At 48.7% G+C, this 19,361-nt stretch overlaps 9 protein-coding genes; 4 read left to right on the forward strand and 5 right to left on the reverse strand.

The window, feature by feature from the left end:
• Nucleotides 1-1,535: 1,535 nt before the first annotated feature.
• RCC_09401 (uncharacterized protein) lies at nucleotides 1,536-2,826 on the reverse strand (the record flags this gene model as incomplete). XM_023774643.1 has 2 exons in its annotated part: nucleotides 1,536-1,973; nucleotides 2,038-2,826. 2 exons carry the CDS (start codon nucleotides 2,824-2,826, stop codon nucleotides 1,536-1,538), a joined length of 1,227 nt encoding a protein of 408 aa, XP_023630411.1.
• Nucleotides 2,827-3,677: 851 nt separating this feature from the next.
• On the forward strand, nucleotides 3,678-4,697 carry RCC_09402 (uncharacterized protein; the record flags this gene model as incomplete). XM_023774644.1 has 2 exons in its annotated part: nucleotides 3,678-4,227; nucleotides 4,291-4,697. 2 exons carry the CDS (start codon nucleotides 3,678-3,680, stop codon nucleotides 4,695-4,697), a joined length of 957 nt encoding a protein of 318 aa, XP_023630412.1.
• A 363-nt stretch (nucleotides 4,698-5,060) lies between these two features.
• On the forward strand, nucleotides 5,061-6,370 carry RCC_09403 (related to renal dipeptidase; the record flags this gene model as incomplete). XM_023774645.1 has 2 exons in its annotated part: nucleotides 5,061-5,256; nucleotides 5,313-6,370. 2 exons carry the CDS (start codon nucleotides 5,061-5,063, stop codon nucleotides 6,368-6,370), a joined length of 1,254 nt encoding a protein of 417 aa, XP_023630413.1.
• A 215-nt stretch (nucleotides 6,371-6,585) lies between these two features.
• RCC_09404 (uncharacterized protein) lies at nucleotides 6,586-7,938 on the reverse strand (the record flags this gene model as incomplete). Its single annotated transcript, XM_023774646.1, has 1 exon — nucleotides 6,586-7,938. One exon carries the CDS (start codon nucleotides 7,936-7,938, stop codon nucleotides 6,586-6,588), a length of 1,353 nt encoding a protein of 450 aa, XP_023630414.1.
• Nucleotides 7,939-8,636: 698 nt separating this feature from the next.
• RCC_09405 (related to glutathione S-transferase GliG) lies at nucleotides 8,637-9,570 on the reverse strand (the record flags this gene model as incomplete). XM_023774647.1 has 4 exons in its annotated part: nucleotides 8,637-8,901; nucleotides 8,965-9,048; nucleotides 9,123-9,429; nucleotides 9,492-9,570. 4 exons carry the CDS (start codon nucleotides 9,568-9,570, stop codon nucleotides 8,637-8,639), a joined length of 735 nt encoding a protein of 244 aa, XP_023630415.1.
• Nucleotides 9,571-9,708: 138 nt separating this feature from the next.
• Nucleotides 9,709-10,736, reverse strand: RCC_09406 (uncharacterized protein; the record flags this gene model as incomplete). XM_023774648.1 has 4 exons in its annotated part: nucleotides 9,709-9,836; nucleotides 9,890-10,131; nucleotides 10,188-10,274; nucleotides 10,333-10,736. 4 exons carry the CDS (start codon nucleotides 10,734-10,736, stop codon nucleotides 9,709-9,711), a joined length of 861 nt encoding a protein of 286 aa, XP_023630416.1.
• A 221-nt stretch (nucleotides 10,737-10,957) lies between these two features.
• Nucleotides 10,958-12,001, forward strand: RCC_09407 (related to thioredoxin reductase; the record flags this gene model as incomplete). The annotated part of the gene is made up of 1 exon (XM_023774649.1): nucleotides 10,958-12,001. One exon carries the CDS (start codon nucleotides 10,958-10,960, stop codon nucleotides 11,999-12,001), a length of 1,044 nt encoding a protein of 347 aa, XP_023630417.1.
• A 1,161-nt stretch (nucleotides 12,002-13,162) lies between these two features.
• Nucleotides 13,163-14,235, reverse strand: RCC_09408 (uncharacterized protein; the record flags this gene model as incomplete). XM_023774650.1 has 5 exons in its annotated part: nucleotides 13,163-13,260; nucleotides 13,315-13,556; nucleotides 13,612-13,698; nucleotides 13,751-13,764; nucleotides 13,819-14,235. 5 exons carry the CDS (start codon nucleotides 14,233-14,235, stop codon nucleotides 13,163-13,165), a joined length of 858 nt encoding a protein of 285 aa, XP_023630418.1.
• Nucleotides 14,236-14,502: 267 nt separating this feature from the next.
• On the forward strand, nucleotides 14,503-16,424 carry RCC_09409 (uncharacterized protein; the record flags this gene model as incomplete). XM_023774651.1 has 7 exons in its annotated part: nucleotides 14,503-14,805; nucleotides 14,862-14,993; nucleotides 15,046-15,133; nucleotides 15,187-15,264; nucleotides 15,319-15,912; nucleotides 15,965-16,175; nucleotides 16,229-16,424. The coding sequence occupies 7 exons, from the start codon at nucleotides 14,503-14,505 to the stop codon at nucleotides 16,422-16,424; spliced, it is 1,602 nt and encodes a 533-aa protein (XP_023630419.1).
• Between the last annotated feature and the right edge of the window lie 2,937 nt (nucleotides 16,425-19,361).

Consider the following 19,361-nt stretch of genomic DNA (forward strand, 5'->3'; position numbering starts at 1 on the left):
AGAACGAGTTTAATAATAAGTTTAATAGATTAGGCCCTTACTAAGAGTTTATAAATAAGGTGTTCGAGCATACGAATATATAGATAATAGGAAATACTATTCGTCGAGCACTTATAGATATACTCGCTATATCTAATAATTTAGCCTTACTTTATCTTACTTCGTTTGCTACTTATTTAATATATACGGTTACTACCGCTATCCCGCTCCCCTACTCTTTCTTATTCTTATTCTTACCTTACCGCTCCCTACTATTACTTCCTTATTACTACTACTACCTCTACCTCTACTATTATTACTATTACTACTACTACTATAATAGCGACTACTTCCGGCGATAATACTAGCTCCTTTACTTCTTCCGCCGACGACGCTATACCTTCCGCGTAGCGCCGCCTTATAATAGCTAGCTAATTTTAGTCCGCGATATAGTCGTAGTAGGATCTTTAGCTTAACGACGCCGATAGTAACGATAAGAAGAAAAAGTCTGCTACGCGCGCTAATCTCCGCAAATATAACGCTACTAGTCGTATTATTAAGACTAATAAGGGAATAGTTACTCTATTACCCTATAAATAGTAAGAATCCTACCGTTATACTCGTAGTTACTCGTTAAGGTATTCGCTCTAAAACTAATAGTTTTAGGTATAATCGCGAGGGTAATTTAGGTAATTAGTATAAAGTTTTCGCTAATAAGATAGAAGCCTACGCCTACTATAAAGTACTCGGTAAGGCTAGCTATAAAGCGTCCTTCGTTACTTAGGTCGTTATTACTACCGAAGACAAACTCGCTATTACTAAAGAGAAGCTTACTAGCGCTACTTATATAATTACGGAGCTTAAGGAGAATAAATAGCGCATAATACGGAAGATTAAGAGATTAGAGCGTAACTTTAAGAAGTAAGGAACTACTATTAGWACGCTAAAGGCGAAGGTTATAGATATAGGAAGGCTATATACTATATAGCTACGCTAGTTAGTTAGTAAGCGTAATACTATTATTACCGATATTACTATAGTAATTAACTTAATTTAGCTAGGCTCGCGCGAGGCTATTACGGACGTTAAGGCTATAGGACTTAAGGAAGGAGGAAATAAATAGCTATTCGCTGCTGTTCGTACGCTTAATAGTAGATAAATAGATAACTAAGGTCTCGCGAATTCGAATTGTCGAAGTGTCAGATCTAGAGCTCCGTCCAAAGCCACAGATAAGCCACCATATTGTAGAATGCTGCCAGTTAGGGTTGGGGTTGGGGTAGTGCGATATCTTGCTACAAGAAGGAAATCGCTCTTCTACTCTGCAGATTATAGCGCTCTGCGGTGCTATGAAKGTCAAGCTGTTCATTGATGTATTTCACTCGCTGTGCCCGGTCTCTCGGATTCTCATTGAATTCGAACATGGTGTGTAGATGTACAGTATTCCCATCGTGTTCTGTTAATAAGATCTCACCTATCATTTCGGAGACGATTCTATCTATTCATCGTTTTAAAACAGAACATCTATGGAAGATGCCCTTCTACCAAGTGATGTCAGATCAACCGCCAGCATGGACGAACTTCTGAACAAAAGGACCCCAAAAAGTAACGGGAAAAGGCGACTCAGCTCCCATCCGCAACTTCAGCAGAACATCCGCAGCCATAGGCAACGAGGTCCAGAAAGACCATATCACCCACACATACCCAATCACCCGAGCAGCAGCAGGGGGAGCAGAAGACCCAACTTTCCGACGCCATATATAGATGACAAAGTCCTCAAAAGTTATGGCCGCTGCCTGCCACATGAAGTGGGCTAAAAGACCGCGCCACCGCGCCCACTCTTCCACGTCGGCGGGACAGGGCATAAGGGTTAGAGACGCAGCGTGCATGAAACCGGAGATGGCGAATGCGAGCCAAAGTGATGCGTAGGAGGAGGCAGTGGTGCCATGCGGTATACGGAGCATCGCTAGAATGCGATCGGTGAGGCCAGTGAGCGGCTAATGTGAGATTATGTTCAGCTGCTTTTTCACGTCTTTCAAAGTAAACATGGGAACAACTTACTCGACGGATCATTTGATGCCAAAACTTTCCCCAAAACGCCCGGACAGTCGTGGCAGTTCTGAGACGACCGAACAGAGGCGGCCAATCCTCCGGCTTTGAAACCCCAATGGCTACGCAGACCATGGATGCCAGAACGTATTGCATGTTGATGAAGAAGTACGGTCCAGATCCAAACACCAAAGCTTTCAGGAAACTCAGCCGCCAATCCGCATCGTATGCGTTCAGCAGCATGCTATTAGTAGGCGCTGGAGTGAAGAAGAGTGCGATGCTGAGCTGTGCCACCAAATCTCCCATGAACATGCAATAAGCCAGCTCTACAGCTTGCCAGAGTAGAAACTTTACTTTTCCATGTTGCTGTTTAGACGTGAAGCGCGCAGGAGGAACGTTCTTGACCTGCGTGTTGTAGCGAATGCCTCGCAGATTGAGAATCAAGGAGACCGCCCATTTCAGCTTTTGCCATCCGAAAGCGTTATAAGTCACGGCAATGCCGGCGGCTTTATCTACGGGCCATACTGCTACTTCGGGAGATGGCATGCTGTTGAGGAACTTTTCGATTGTCGATAGCCAGTGAGGCCATGCGAGTGCTGCGAAGTTGGCGGCTCCAGGATCATGCGTCCAAGGACTGATTCCAGCCCAGATGGCCAAAAAGGTCAGAGTACCAATGGCCAGCTCACGTCTTCCTCGGAATGGAGAGGACGTGAGGAAGAATAGCTGAGCGATCACGAGAAGAATGTGAGGAAGTGATGAACCACGGGTTGGACGCAGAAGAATGGCTTCTTGGTCGGTCATGTTTGTGGACGTGTTGAATAGTGAGTTGCAGCAAAGGGTCTCGACTATGAGCAAGTCCGCGTGATGGCTTGAAGTTGAAGGCCGTGTTGCTGTGCCTACTCGGGAACCGACCAACCTCAAGAGTTATACTTTTAACATCTCTCCACCACGCAATTTGTGGTCCAATTGGCAGGATTGACAACAATGGAATACAACGGTAGTACTTTTGGAGAAGAGACCTCTTCATCAGGTACTGCACAGCATGGCGTAATCCATGCAGCACCCTACGCTGTACCTTTCCTGATTGCATTCTTCTTCTTGATACAATCTGCTCCATATGGCGCACCACGCGTGGGAAAGTCCAGATGGTGGAGCCTCATACCCGGACAAGTGCCAATGCGCTTTGAGATGGACAAATGGATGGAGTATGGGTACCAGCAAGTACGTTGCCCTAAATTTCGACCTGGCTTGTGTACAATAGCTGATGAGCCGGCAGTACCACAAATCGCGTATGCAACCTTTCGTTAGCAAGGTCTTCGGACGAGACTTTCTGATCATGCCACCGAAATACCTCAACGACGTACGCAAAGCGGACGAGCATAATCTCAGCTTTGCGCAATGCTTCAGCGAAGCTTTCAACGTTCATGTCTCAGCGGGCGATGTCTACGCATCCAGTTTGATGCCGGAAGTTGTCAAGCAATGGCTGAGTCCTCAGCTACGTATGCTGCACTTCTTTCCCCCATTCTGCACATCTAACAGGCCTAGCTTCTTTGGTGGAAAGCATGAATGCCGAGTGTGATCATATCCTGGCAGAGGATCTCGCCGTGGGATCCCAGGGCAAGACAGTAAAGGCTTTCCCGACGTTCACGGCAATGGCTCACCAAATTACTTGCCGTATACTACTGGGTGAGTGCCTTGCGAGAAATAAGGACTTTGTGGAAACCTCTCAAAGCTTCAATCGGTCCTTGTTCATCAGCGCGATCCTGGTAAATGGCATGTGGCTGGGCCCTCTGCGAGATGTGGTCGCCTGGTTCACTGCCATCAAACACAGATGGGACTTGCAAAGATGCGTCAAGCACCTGATCCCCGAGATTGAAGATGCCCAGAGTCGACCAGGCGAGCGTAACGATGCCATTGAGGGCATGTTGAAGCTTGCAAAGGATGATCCACGCGAGTCGCAGCCCGAGCGCATGGCACACCAATTGATGCATCTCATGTTTGCTGGCAGTAGCGCCCCCGGAGGTCTCGTCGTGCAGATGGTCTACCAGATCTTGACGAGCCCGGCATATCTTGCTCCTCTGCGACAGGAGATTTCCAAGACGCTACAGGAAACGGCGGGTTTCAACGCAGCTTTCCTGTCCCGCACGCCGCTGCTCGAAAGTTTCATGCGGGAGACGATGCGGCTGTATCCGACGGGTGTAGGTGAGTATTGTCCCCAATTATGACGAGATGGTCGGCTTCCTGTGTACTGATTCCCGCGTACAGTCTCGGTGACACGCGCTGTGATGCAGGAGCCGTTTCGCTTCCACGACGGCTTGACGTTGCCCAAAGGCTCACGCTTCGCCTTCCCAATCCACGCCATTCATCGAGATCCAGACAACTACGACGACCCGCTGTCCTTCTGCGGGTTCCGCACCGCGGATCGCAAAGACATCAACGCGACGACTGTCGACGCGACCTTTTTGAACTTTGGCTTCGGGCGGCATGCATGTCCAGGCCGGTTCTTCACCGTCCGCATCGCCAAACTCATCTTTGCAAAGCTTTTGCATGAGTATGATATGGAGTGGGAGGGCAAAACGGCTTCACGGCCGCCAAACATGTGTATTGAAGTGCAGAATGGGCCAAACATGGACGCTGAAGTCAAAATGAGCAAAAGACAGGTTGCGAGCTAGACCCATCAAATTGCTTAATCAAATGTAAAGAGATATTGACTGGGCCCACCTAAATCAAAATTAGCGCTGTGATTACATCATGCACGTCTGTCTACTCTCGGTGTCCGAAGCACTTCCCTTCCTCTCCTCTCCCATGCCATGACTTGCTCGTAGTACTAGCGGGCACATCGCCCATCTGGGACGCCACTCTGTCCATGAGATCAGAGTCTTGCTACCTCATGGCGACCTGTCCACGGTCACCGATGCCTCCTACACCATGATGGCCCACGGCATTGCTATACGACTACCGCAAAGGTAACCCCGTCAGAAAGAGACTGGCAGCAATTTCTAAACCACATTTCAGAGCAATCAGCATCCAATACGATGGATAAACAGAGCCTGCTCGAGAGGCAGAGGCCAAGCCCACCGAGATCTGGAAGAAAAGCCACACTCGGAGCGATAACCTGTCTGCTCATCACGGTCTTGTGGTTCCTCCAAGGATGGTTGCTGGTAAAGCCAGGTCTTTCATCCGAGCCATTGTCGCCTTTGGAGGAAGTGCTGCGTAAAGCTCCCCTCATAGGTCCGTGTTTAATGTCCTAGCCTTTTGATAATCATCACTCACAAGACCATCAACAGATGGACATAATGACTTCCCCATTTACATCAGAGCATTCTATTATAATCACATCTATGGCCAGAACTTCAGCGATACTGCGACTCTTATCGGCCAGGTTGACTTTCCTCGCCTGCAGAAGAGTCGTCTTGGTGCTCAGTTCTGGAGCGCATATGTCGAGTGCCCCGCCGAGAACGAGCACCCCAAAGAGCAGGACACGTATTATGAGGCCATGCATGAGACCTTGCAACAGATTGACCTTATCAATCGGCTTATGGATCGTTACCCATCCTACTTGAGGCGGGCGTCCTCTGCAGCGGACGTCTGGGAGCATCACCGCGACACATCTTCAACCGCGATTTCTAGTCTCATCGGCATTGAAGGTCTACACCAAATAGCCAATAGTGCCTCGGCGTTGCGACTCTTCCACAATATGGGAGCTCGATACGTGACATTGACTCATAGCTGTCACAATGCCTATGCTGACAGCTGCAGTCCGGAAAAGCCATTGCACGGAGGTCTCTCATCTCTCGGAAAAGAAGCTGTGCACGAGATGAATCGCCTTGGCTTAATGGTCGATCTATCCCACACATCAGTAGCAACCCAACGGGATGCCTTTGAAACATCCCAGGCACCAGTTATCTACACTCATTCGGCGGCCTATGCTCTGTGCAATCACGAGCGAAACGTTGGAGATGAGGAGCTGCTCAGTATCCAGCAAACTGGAGGTATTGTGATGGTCAACTTCTTCCCCGGATTCGTGGCCTGCAGCCCCAATGCCACCCTTCACGATGTTGCAGATCACATCGTGTACATGGGCGAATTCATTGGCTACCGCCACGTTGGAATCGGTGCGGACTTTGACGGCATGGGTTTCGACAATGGGCCCGATGGACTCGAGCATGTTGGGAAGTACCCAGACTTGCTGGAAGAGCTGCTGCGCCGGGGAGTATCTGTGGAGGATGTGAGCGGCGTTGCAGGAGCGAATATTTTGCGGGTGCTTGAAGAAGTCGAGCAGGTCTCCCATCGTATGAGGGGCGAGCAGCCGCTGGAAGATAAGGTGAAGTCTCTGTTCGTATAGACATTCATTCATTCCATTAATGAAAAGCTTCTCGGCTCAAGATATGTCATTATGTTTCTGCAATGACTATTTGAAGCTTAGGGCGATACCAGTATGAGGCGTATCGGACTCTCCAGAAGAAGTATCACTTTCATGGGCATAGCAAGCCGATTGCGAGCACAGTCATCGATTTGTCGAGCAGAGACTCACCGAAATTCCATTCACTCGTTTCTCATCTATTCAATCGCACAAACCGCAAGAAAACTAACCGTCGACGCAGCAATCAAACCCGCAGAAACAAACAAAACACTCCCTCCAGGATACACAACCTGCCAACCCCCCAAAATCGGCGCCGCAAGCAAACTACCCAAACCCTCCGCCACGGCAATCGCCGCCACAGCGGCCGAATGCCGAGGCCGACGCTGTATCATATGCGCCTTGATAAACGACGGCGTCGCCAATCCAAAAGCCGCGACAGCCACTCCAGGAAACAGCGCCCATCCGACAGGAACGGCAGCAAGTCCACACATGGCCGCCATCAGCACGAGGAGCGACGCCACGGCACTGGGGGCATTCCGAGCTGGAGTAGAGATTGCCGCTGAGAGTAATAGATACATGGATGATGAGCCTGCCGCTACGGAAATCAAGAGACCGTTGGTTGCTGAGGAGAAGCCGAATTGTAAGGTTGCGTGGATCATTAATGCGGGGAACATGTATGATACTGCTGCGTTGTAGAGGAGCATTGATGTTCCGTACATCAGCAGTGTTCTGTCGCTGACGAGATTCACGATTGGTTTGGTTAATTCTTTCAGCCTTCTGGTTGGAGCAGGAGGAGAGCCATCCTCCGATGACGCTGGTTCTTTTCTCTTGCCGTTTTCCAATGGACCGACAATGGCGAGGTATATTATAGTCAAAGCGAAAATCCCAATCGCAATCCCAAAGGAAATCCGGAAATCTGTCAGAAGCGCCGCCAGAGCCGGACTCAGGGCCATTCCGCCCATGTACAAAGCCAAGGAAACAGACATCAGTCTCCCAACATTATGCTGGTCCTTGGAACGAGCATAAAGAGCATTAAGGGTCAAATGCAGAACATTATCCGTAGCGAGACCTTCCAGAACGCGAGCCGCGAGAGCCAGGGGTATACTTCGACGAAACACACCCGCTGTAAGAACCACCACACTCCCTCCCCGCAGGATCATCCAGAGAGTCAAGGCTCCGCGAGTTGGAAGTCTCTCATATATCCCCATGGCGGTGAGAGAGAAGAGATTGGCTAGAGTTGTTGCCAAAGCTACTGCGGATGTGTAGGCTGCTTTTTCCGAGTCTGAGCAGTGCGTGGCATCTTCACACACAATGTGTGCGTAGGCGTATACTGTTGAGGCTGCGGTGACTGCTATTGCGAAGGAAGCTAGGAAAGAGGTTGGGAGAGCTAGGTAGCCTTCTGGCAATTTTGATGATGATGATGATGATGATGATGGAGGCTCATTTTGGGATGTCTCCGGATCGGTTTTTGGCAGTAATGGAGATGTTTGCTGTGATTGGATTGTTGCGTCTAGAGATGGTGAATGCTCGAAGTAGTGGAGGTCTCGCATTTTTTTTTTTCTGCTGATTGTTTATTATGCCATCTTGGATTTTTTTTCTGGTGTCGAGATGATTAAAAGTCATCGGGCCGTAAAGGATTTCACGTTCGGTCTCGGTGACCGAGAGGTTGCCGTCATCAATTATTCACTTCCACTCCGCAAGATGCCTCGAGACTTCTTCGGCTTCTCGTCCAATATCCTTCAATTCATTCATTGGAATGTGAGCAATACTTGTCGCCGCCAAATATCGAGACGATGTAGGATAATCATCCCACAGTGATCGAACGTGATGCATCGTCGCCATTTGACTGAGAATTGACAACGACGTTGAATGGGTTGCTACAGAACGTTCGTCAAGGACAACGAACCAATCGGTTTTCAATGTCGAGTTTGCGGCCTCTTTCAACTGTACTAGTCGTTCTTTTATTCGAAAGTAGTCCAGGCCAGTGAATGGACTTTGTAAGATTTTCTACTTGGGGTTTCTCCTTTGAGTCATTAAGCGGAGCACCAAAAGTGGACGTCTAGGCCGTGGAATACAGTCAGAGTACGTGTAGTAGGTGTATAATCGATTGCTATACTCCCTCCCTCCCTCAAAGTCTACCTTGTACGCATCAAAGACAAAACATTCCCCCACTACCAACGCTTTATCCATCACAAACGAACCCAACAGCACTATACACATCCCAACACCACCATCCTAAATCACCTCCTCAAGAATCACCATGTCCAATCCCAGGAGCATACTCCAAAACCCTCCCAACAGCCTCTCTACCCAACATCTTCCGACTCCACCGCTCAATAGCAGGCCACCTCTCAATCTCCACGCCAAAAAACCCAAACATCCAAGGCATAGCAAACGGCAAATAAGAAATATCCGCAATCGAAGGTCTATCCGGTAAAGCAATATATTCTTGTCCTGGGAGAGAGAGACGTTTGTTGAGAAGACCCCAGGCGCGGAGAGTATTGGCGTGTAATCTACATGAGTGTCGTTATTAAAGAGTCCTGCTAGCCATTTCGCTTGGGGGGAGGGTGACTTACTTCGCACAAGTCTTTGGCATGGGTTCTGGATTCTGCCGGGTGGGATAGCCGCGGAGGAAATAGAGCCAATATTTGGCCGTGGCGCTACAAAGTGCAAAATCCATCAACATTGAATGCTCCACGATACGATATGTAATCGGATGGGAACAATGCCTTACCCCAGACCAGCAGTTTGATAAGCCGTCCAACTCAAAACTTGCGCTTTCTCCCATGCATTCCGACCAGTCCAATCCCCCGCTACATCATACTTCGTGGCGAGGTATTGAAGACACGCAGTACTTTCAAACACGACGAAATCTTCCCCGGTTTCTGGGTCGTGGTCTTTTAGACATGGGACCATTCGTTCTGGGTGGACGGCGTAGAACCATTCGTCTCGGGTATCGATGACGGAGAGTATGTGTGGGCAGTCTAGTTCCAGGGCGAAGATGAGGGGTTTCATGTAGTTTATGTAGGAAGTTTGATCGGCTAGAGATGGGAGTGTTAGTGGGATATTTTTCTGCCAATTTGGATTGATTGATTATACTGACCTTTGATGACATAGAGGATAGTCTTTCCGTGAAGGTCGCCTTGTATGTCACCGACGACGATTTGAGGTGTTGATACCATGTTTGACTGTGTTGTTGAGTGATAGATGATGTGTGAAGTATCCAAATGTATTGTACTGCTGGCTTGATCTTGATATATGAAATCGCGGTCGGAGACCGAGAAGATGTTGAATAATTCAGAGCTCGCCTCGCTGCAAAATTAGACCCACCACTGACTCGGATTCAAATCTTGGTCTTCATAGCAGACAATGCATCGCACCTCCATACTCTCACGTAACACCGCATCCTCCGGTGTCTCGGGATGCGCGAAAGCGCAGTGTGCACAAGCTGCAAATTCCAAACATTAGCTCGGGTCCCGGGACAGGCAGAATGGAACGTACTCTTTCCAGTAACAGCAACCTTGTTGTCCCAGATCTTGATGAAGGTGATTTCATCGTTACGTTGGGAATCAAGATAGTACCATCGCTGGGAGGGATCGTGGGAGATGTTACAGGACTGACCACGAATCTCGAAACGGTTACGGTAAAGATTCGTAGGGTGGTAATTGTTGGATTTCAAACTGGTAAAGTCCATTGTGGCCAGAGGCCAATCTTGCACAGGACCGTTGAGTGGACGCCAGACGCTGGTTGGGGCAGGATCAGCAATCTCGTCGATGATTGCTCTGTCGACACAACTCACTTGATGATCTGCACTCGGCTCTTGAGAATCTTGTCGGCTTCATATCCGAGGTGTTGGTGCACACGGCGATTTGCGCCGATAGGACCTCTGTGAAGCGATTAGCCTCGAACTAGATCTGGGTATTCCTCTTCGTGACTTGGCTTACTGATCTACATGAACATAGGAAGCAGGCTGCTCGCGGCCATCGGGATTCTTGCCAGCCAGCGCCGGATCCCGGCGACGCATAGTGTGATCGAATATGACAACACGTGTAGCGCCAGTCTTCTTCTTGATGAAATCCTCAAGATGCTGATAATATCGCTCCTTGGCGCCCTCCTGGTTCTGACGGAGCTGATCAACAAATTCCGCTCCCTCGGCGTCATCAGCGTAGGCGAATCCATGTGTATCGAGGTCGAAACGGTTCTTCTCTGGGCGTGCGTCGTGTACCTGTACTTCGTGCGGCTCGTACTTGAAGGTGCATGAATCGAAGCCGGCATCGGGTTGAGAGCGGTAGTATGGCTCCCCATCCATGGGAGCCATGAACTGCATCGTGGAAGTAACTGTAGCCATGGTGAATACGAATGGTTCGAAGATTGCAAGTTTTCTCGATGCCAAACGTCTACTGAGCGCAGAACGAATGGCTTATTTGAGTATAGTGCATCGAGAGCCGAGAGTTGAAAGCCGAGAGGGCTCGAGAACCGACCATAGCACATCACTGGATAAGGAGAGAAAGGAAATCGCAATTCCATCGTAGCATCAAAGAAGCAAACTCACACAAACAACACGCCAAAATGTCCGACAAATTTGATGTTCTCATCCTAGGAGGCGGACTTGGCGGCCTGAGCGCCGCTCTCAGTCTTGTGCGAACCCTACACACGGCGGTGGTGTTCGATTCGCATACCTACCGTAATCGCAAGGCGAACTGGCTCCACACAATTCCAGGTTTTGATGGCAAGGATCCGGAAGATTATCGTGCCGCCGCTCGACAAAACATCCTTGCCAAGTACAGCACATGCCAATTCGCCAACGGCGTGAAGATTGACCATGTTGCTCGCAATGAGGATTCCGAGTATGCTTTCACAGCCACGGATGCCGACGGCCGTCTTTGGCATGGCAAGAAGCTGATTCTGGCAATGGGGATCCAAGATGTTCCCATGGACATTCCGGGCTACGACGACTGCTGGACCAAGAGCATCTTCCACTGCCTCGTTCACCGCGGTTACGAAGAGCGTGGATGTGGCTCTGCAGGCGTGCTCGCTGCCGGTGGCGATGACAACCTCAAAGCCGCCCGCCACCTCTCGCTGCAGTGTCGTCGCTACACCGATGGACCCGTCACCGTCTACACGCATGGAAATGACGCGCTCGCAGCAGAGTGTGCGAGGGAGCTAGGTCCACTCGGCTTCCACATTGAGTCGCGAAGTGTCGCAAGCTTCCGCCGACTCGGTCAACAGTCGCAGCTTGCCATTACCCTCGAAGACGGCACAGTGAAGGAGGAAGGGTTCCTCATCCACCGTCCACTCCCATCCAACAACGGCCGCTTCGCCGCACAGCTGGGGGTTGAGACCAATGAGCAAGGATTTTACAACACCCGTCCACCATTCTTCGAGACTACTGTTCCGGGTTGCTTCGCGGCCGGGGATTGTGCTGATCCCTTCAAGATTGGTACTTTTGCAATCGCTATGGGTGCTTTCGTCGCCGGTGGCGTGCAAATGCAATTGGATGCTGGGACGGCCGAGACCGCAGGACCTGCTTATCAGAAGGTCAAGCCAAGTGAGGAGGAGCTGGTCGAGGAGAAGCACGACAGTGGGGCAGAAGACGTAGTCGCCAAAGCGTAGGAGTAGGTAGAGGCGTGTCTGGGCGGTGCATTGTACGCCAGTGATGTCTGATGTCCGTAGGGAGGTAGATGAAGCAAATTACAACCATGGCCTTTAATGCAGAGTGGTCATTCCATGGGCCTAGTGTGGCCATTTTCTCGCCAGTAGACACCTTGTTTGACCCGCCCCAGGTGGTAGTATGGCAGCTACCTCAAAATTCCAAGTGAATGGCCTAGAGCGCTCATCAACCTGCAATTAAGTCGTGCATCCGAGCGGTCGTCGTCTGTCGTCTGCGGCACCATCTCCTCAGTTGGGGTTGTAGGACATCCACTACGGCACTGTCCACTCGCAAGTTCTCACTGCTACCGTATAGCCGCTCAGCGAGACAGCTTCAGCAAGACAGGGGAACTGAAAAGTGACGTCATCTCGGAGGGCGGCCTCAGCACGTGACGTTCCGCTCGACGTTATCGAAAAGGAAAGCGCCATCGGCGAGTTCATGCCGCTTCCTTCACCTCACGCAACAATGAAATGCGACAGGCCCGCCGATTGGACATCAGACTGTCTCTCGGGCTTCTACAAACTGCCGCGGGTCCCGCAATCCGTCGCACTATAGCTTGCAAGAAACAAGAGAAGAAGTTTCCCAGCGGACAGAAGGACATTCTTCACGGATCCGAGGTGCAGTTCTTGACGAACCCCAATAGGCTTGCATTCTGGCTTGTCACAAGGCCAGTGAGGGCCCCTCATCCGAACTTGCGGGCGGAGCACGAAGGCGATGTTGTAGAAGCAGCGGTGGCGGGGCGAGACAACATGATACGACTTTTTAACGTTATAGGTGAATCCGACTCCGTGCTTTTGGTACACCTTCTTCGCCTCTGTCTTTTCTCCAACCGACGCCATCCGGCTACTTCAGCTTCTTTGACACGTTCGCAACGTGAAGCATCTCTTTACATCGGAGGCTTTCAAAACTCCAGACTCTTCTTGAGCATTCGGTCGCTGGAGCCATGGCAGTGAAGGTACTTTCCCAAGACCATAGAGAAAGCGCATCTTTGGCCATCAAGAATGAAACCCGATGCAAGAAAATGGTGTTTTCCGCGATTTCATGAAGCGAACGTTATTGAGTCTTCCTTCTACTGCGGCACTACGAAGATACGGCAACCTCTATGCATTCATGCATCGTCACGCTTACTTGCCACCAAACACCAGGCAGCGTACCTCGATACTCTCCCTCCGTGGTGCGTCGGGCTTTGTTTCCGGGTGCTCGAAAGCACAATGCGGGCACACTGCGCGTGGACTATCAGTTCGAGTGATCCACCGACGAAGCCATCAGAACTTACATTTAGCCGCCACATCAGATTTATTGTCGTAGATCTTGATCAGCAGTGCCTCATCTGGTCGCTGCCCACCTAGGTAGTACCACTTCTGGTTCTTGTTGTGGCTTATATTATATGTGGAGCCCATCTCCTCCCACTGGCGCTTCCAGAGATCGGTGGCGTGAAGGTTCTCATCCTCCAAAGAGCTTCCATCCATGGTGGCTAGTGGCCAGTCATCTACCGGGGCGTTGATGGGACGCCACACACTGGCTTGATGTTAACTCCAGACGCTCTCGGGTTACAATCAAGGACTGTCCTTACTTGATAATACGGAAGCGCCCTTTCAGGAGCTCTTCAACGTTCTCCCCGCCATATTGCCGGGCTCTGCGTAAAGCACCTTTCGGAGTTCTATTCGAAATATCAGTATCCAAAGTCGATGCGGTGAGATCAGCACGCATACTGATCGCAATGAACCTGGAGTTTGCATCAGTATTATGGCCTGATTATTTCCGGCACAATTACACTCACGGTTCTCCCAGGCTGTTGTTTTCCTGGGCGGCCGAAGAACCCTTCGTCTGGATCACGCTTGCGAATGGAGTGATTGAAAATCACAACTTTCTCTGCGCCAGTCGCGCGCTTGACGACCTCCTCGACCGAGGCATAATAGTCGCGTTCGATGGTCTCCGTGTCAATGTCACGAACTGACTGCAGCAATTCCGGGCGACTGCCCTCTTCGTCGTCCACGAAAGTGAAAGCATGATCGTCCAGGGTAAAAGACTCTTTCGCATCGCGACAGTTTGACACCTGGACATTATACGGTAGCCACTTGTAGTTCTGGCCCTCCCAGCCCGGATCTGGATCATTACGGTAGTATGGAGCCTCTTTCTTATCGGCCCAAGGCTCGATGTGGAGCATTTCCGTTTCGTATTGTGGTAAAGAGACCATTGTTTCGATGATGAGCAAACACTGTGGGTTCAAGATGAGTTTGTCAACAATCAACAATAGCTTGGGATAGGTTCAAGTATGTGAGATGTTCGGGTTGAGCTGATGGAAGCAGATTGTGGTCGGTACCCGACTGAGCTGTTCCCAGCCGCGAAGCAAGAATTGACGCCTAGCGTATCTCCAAGGGTCTCATTTCTCCAATATACCTTCACTTCCTCATTTCAGGTTTCATCGATCAATTCGTTTGGATATTCTTGTATCCAGTCAACCATGGACGCTCTTTGGCGAGAACAAAATGCTTCGACGCCGGCCGCCCTGTCACGACTTTCAATCTTCATTGAATCCAAAGATGGATCCTCTCCATTTTTTCACAGCCTTCCCCGTGGACCTCTCTCGATCATCTTGGGCGTTGTCGCCCTGTTTATCCTCGGTCTAGGACCGCTCTACGACTTTCTCGAGCGAAAAGGCAACAAGCATACCATTATCGGCGACTGCGGATGGTGGCTGCGTCGAACTGGACTCACTAGGTTCAATCTCGATCCCAATAACATCGTGTTTCGAGGCTACGACAATGTGAGTGTATCGTGTATCGCTTCCCTTGATCGTTCATGTTTAACCTCATGGAACAGTTCACCAAGCAGGACAAGATTTGGGCGACTTGGATCAATGATGAACTGATTCACATCCTGCCTCCGAGTTTGGTAGACGATGTGAAGAATCAGCCGCTACAGAAGCTTTCGTTTCTGAAGGTCGTTGACGAGGTACTTGCTCTCTTTCGAGCAATCTGCTTTCAGCGTGCTGACTGTTCCACAGCATTTCATGTGGAATCTTCATGTCGGAGACATGGTCTGTCAGAGGGACTATGTCAAAGCCGTCAAGTCACAGCTCAACTTCAGTCTTCGTAAGCCTATTTCGTGTGGGAACTTCGTGCTCAGATCCTAACATGGATGATAGCGACAATGACCAACTACATTGCGGCACAGACTGATATTGCTATTGACGAGAGAGTTGCTCCCAAGGGTAACCTCCGAGGTTTGTGGATGGATCTGTCCGATTCCTAGTACTTGCTGATATTGGATACTCCAGGTTGGAGGACCGTCATGTTATGGGATGCCACCCTGGACATCATCCACCGGGTGACAGCTGCAGTAATGGTTGGGCCCGAGCTAGCAGCAGACGCAGAATACATCTACCATGCACGAGGATACACCGAAGAAGTAACCAACTGGAACGCAAAGCTGTTCGCCATGCCAGACTTCCTTCGAACCATCTTCTGGCGACTCTCGTCTGGCGGGCGTCTCATCCGGTACCACCAGCGTGAGGTTCAAAAGAAAGTCTATCCTGAACTGAGAAGGCGCCAAGCAGGAGACTTTTCGAGCGAGAACTTCGCCATGTTAGACGGTCTACTGAAAAGCGCAAAGGAYGATACTGAGCAGTCGTATGCTCGGATTGTTAACCAAGAATTGTTCTTGACATTCGCAGCTGCGGGACTCTTCTCCGTCGTGGTGTGTCAGTTGATTCTTTCCGTCCTCGGACATCCCAAGTATCTCGAGCCACTGCGGGAGGAGATTACGACCGCTGTGAATGAACATGGTGGATGGACTAAAGAAGCTTGCGCGAAGATGCCCAAGTTGGACAGCTTCTTGAGGGAGACTCTGAGATTGAGTCCACCAACAGCTTGTAAGCCTCTTTGCCTTTCCTATCGCCGGAACCCTTCACTAACATGTTCCAGTCACTCTGCAACGAAAGGTCGATGTGGACATTCCATTATCCAATGGCGAGGTCGTTAAAGCCGGGACTCTCATCGGCTTCCCAACGCTCGCTATTCAACGCGATCCCGAGTTCTATGAGAATCCACTAGAGTTTGACGGATATCGCTTCTTCAACGCCGACGACAATATATCTGCCGTCAGATCCGTGACACAAAGCCGGACCTACTTGCCGTAAGTCCTACGCCTCCACCTACACTGTGTAAACAGACCTGACCCCCGTATAGATTCGGCTACGGAACTCAGACCTGCCCCGGTAGATTTCTAGCCACGGAGACGGCCAAGATTGTCTTTGCAAAGTTTCTGGTGGATTACGAAATGCGGTTCACCCCAGAGCGTTTGGGCAAACCTGTTGACTGGCCAATTGGAGGTCAAATCATGCCGAACATTGACACTTATGTCTCGATGAGACGACGGGCATAATCTTGAGGCTGCACGACTTGAAAAATGGGGCATGAGTGCGTGTTCAGCCAGGGCGTTGGGATGCATGCTTATCCGATAGCGAGGCTGAGGGTACGAGAAGGAAGGATAGTGCAGCATGCGTACACATCCAATAGTCGCGGTATGAACCTGCATAATTTCCTCGCATGCGACAGGATGGCTTCCACAGGCGCAGGAGACGCTCGGGAACCGATATCATTTAACGAAACGGTAAGGCAAGCTGCGAGAAATTAGTCAGGTCAAAGGGCTGAGATGTTGCCCTAATGCATAATACCGGTGCTGTTTTTGATCCTCCTGAGAGGGTTGGTGGGTGATTCCACGGCGACTGGCAGAGAGGATAAGGATAAGCTTGCACGTGGCAACGCTACTGTCAAATCAAACTGCAGATCACTCATCAAACCTATCTTGATGAAGATTGTCGAGGGTGCAACGTGGCACGGGCGGCCTGACACGAGGCTTCCTTTGCGTGATCTGCTCGTGGGAAGTGGGGTCTAACTTAGCAAGGTGCGATGCCCTAATGCACACATGGCTTGCTATCTTGGCCGTGGAGGATTGTTGGCTGCGGATTCCGACCTTCCATGCACAGTGCGATCGCTAATGGCGAGGGTATGTGTGTGATTGGCCTGTTTAGGTGAGGAGATCGTCACTGGGCAAACGTGGCGCGGGCCGTTTGATGGATTGCTTGTGTGGATTGATCGTATACTGCTCCTCGGGGTCCGATATCTTGTTTGGAATTCGAGGGAAGATTAGGAGAGGAGGATTGAGGGGGGTGCAGTGGAAGGAGCTGGCCCAACCCTCTTGCTACCGGGGACACGGTAAAGCCCTAGTAGGATTCGGCCAATCGAAGTCTGTTGTAAAGCTGTTACTGAATTGAGGCGAAGTACGCAGATAACACTAATTGGCATATAGGTGAAAACTCTGCATCTGAGATGCGGCTATATCGTCTAATCCTTAGTTATCTGTAGATCACGTGCTAGAATTACAACACTCCCCCTTCTAGTAATATTATGTGTATCTATATAAAGGATTAGAAGCTATTATCGGCTTTAGCAGCTAGATACTACTGCATATGCTTAATGCATACGTTATACGTGTGCTTTAGGTCCCTATAACTTAATACATGTGCCTAAGTTCTTTCTAACGCTTCTATAAGAGGCCTCCTTCTTTTAAACTTAACTATTATCTATACTACAACATCCTTTATATTAATCCGCCTTACATTATATCTAAACACTTAATTAATTATCTATTAAGACACTTAATTAAGCATCTATTAAGACATTTATTATATTTATAGTAATTAACCGTAGAGGTAGTTATATAGCTACTAGCATAGGTAGTAGTAGTAGTAGTAGTAGTAGTAGTAGTCTACTAAAGAAGAATCCTAGCCGCACTAGTTACTAGGCTGCTAGCACTTCCTAGAGAGAGAAGCTACTAGAGAAGGTTTAGAACATTCTAAAAGATCTTACTACCCGTAAGTATCCTCTAGATATAAAGGGCAGGGTTGTCGTTCCTCTGTCGTATTTTAACCGTTACTTTATTAAGAGCCTTAATAGAGCCTATAAGGAGGGCCGTAGTAGTGGTCTTAGCTTAGTAGCTATTTTTAAGGACATCTTAAAGAATCCTCTAGCTACCTAGTAGATAGACAAGCTTACTAGTAGAAAGCCTAAGTTTAAGGTTATTACTTAGCCTCGTTTAGCTACTCCTAGCACCCTTAGCTCCGGATCTAAGGAGCCTATAGTTAATATTAGTAGTAGCAATAATTACTACCTAACTATTGCTGCTTCTTTAGTTCGTAGTACTAAGATTAATAGTATTATATATAACTCCTATACTAGCCGTAGCAACACTGTCTTTAGTAGCTACATTACTATTAAGGGCCTATTTAAGGGAGCTTGCCTAGAGTGTGCTATTAACAATTATTACGAGCACTACAACTTTAGCACTTATAAGCCTACTCTAAGAAACACTCGCAACCGCGCTAAGTTTAATGCTCGTGTTACTTAGAATCTAGATAAGGCTAAGATATCTAAGGCTCCTAATAATCCTCTAGCTATTGCCTACCGCAACCGTTCTCTCCTGCTAATATATAATAGTAATAGCAGACCTCTCTTTTAGGTATTGCTCTTCTAGTCGCCTACTACTCTTAGAAGCCCTGCTAGAAATGTATACCCTTATAATAATCGCTACCCGATTAACTTCTTAAGATCTCTTCCTGCTCTAGGCGCTAGTAGTCGTTATAGAATAGCTATAGTTAACTTTAACTACCTATTAGCTGCTAACCGAGATTAGTAGAGAGCCTATATAAGGGCTACACTATAGAATATCCTAGAGAACTTCACCTAGATGTAGGATGCTAGTACGGCATTTAACCCTAGTAAGATTCGTGCCCGTCGGGATAAGGATGCTCCTAATAATAATAACACTAAGATAACCTAAGAGTAGTTAGGATTAAGAGCTATAAGCTCTAGGAGGTAATAGGAAGCCTAAGAGTAGCTAGTTAGTAAATTTCTAGTGGTCTTTCTACAAGTTTAGATAGCTAATATAGTTCCTAATAGTGTTTTTGCTTCGACAAATAAAATGGGGTAGTAATAACTGTAGTTATTATAAAGGAAAAGTTTTGCAGGTCTACTAGGGACTACATAATTATATTAGGGGACTTTAGCTTTATTAGTGCATTAGCTAGCTACTTAGAAGTGTTTATGTATTCTACTTTAATGTTTCTAAGATTATATTATTCCCTATAATAGTAATTTCTTACTAAAATATGTCGTAACCTTCTAGAGTTTAAGTAATTCTCTACTAGGCTAATAGCTAACTAGTTATTAACTCTAATAAGGACAGTCTTAACTTTCTGCTAGGTAATTAAGCTAATCTTATTAAGAAGCTCCCTAAGCTAGCTAATCTCCCTAGTTGTTT

The sequence above is a fragment of the Ramularia collo-cygni genome (assembly GCF_900074925.1).
Source record: "Ramularia collo-cygni strain URUG2 genome assembly, contig: RCC_scaffold17, whole genome shotgun sequence".
NCBI lineage: Eukaryota > Fungi > Ascomycota > Dothideomycetes > Mycosphaerellales > Mycosphaerellaceae > Ramularia > Ramularia collo-cygni.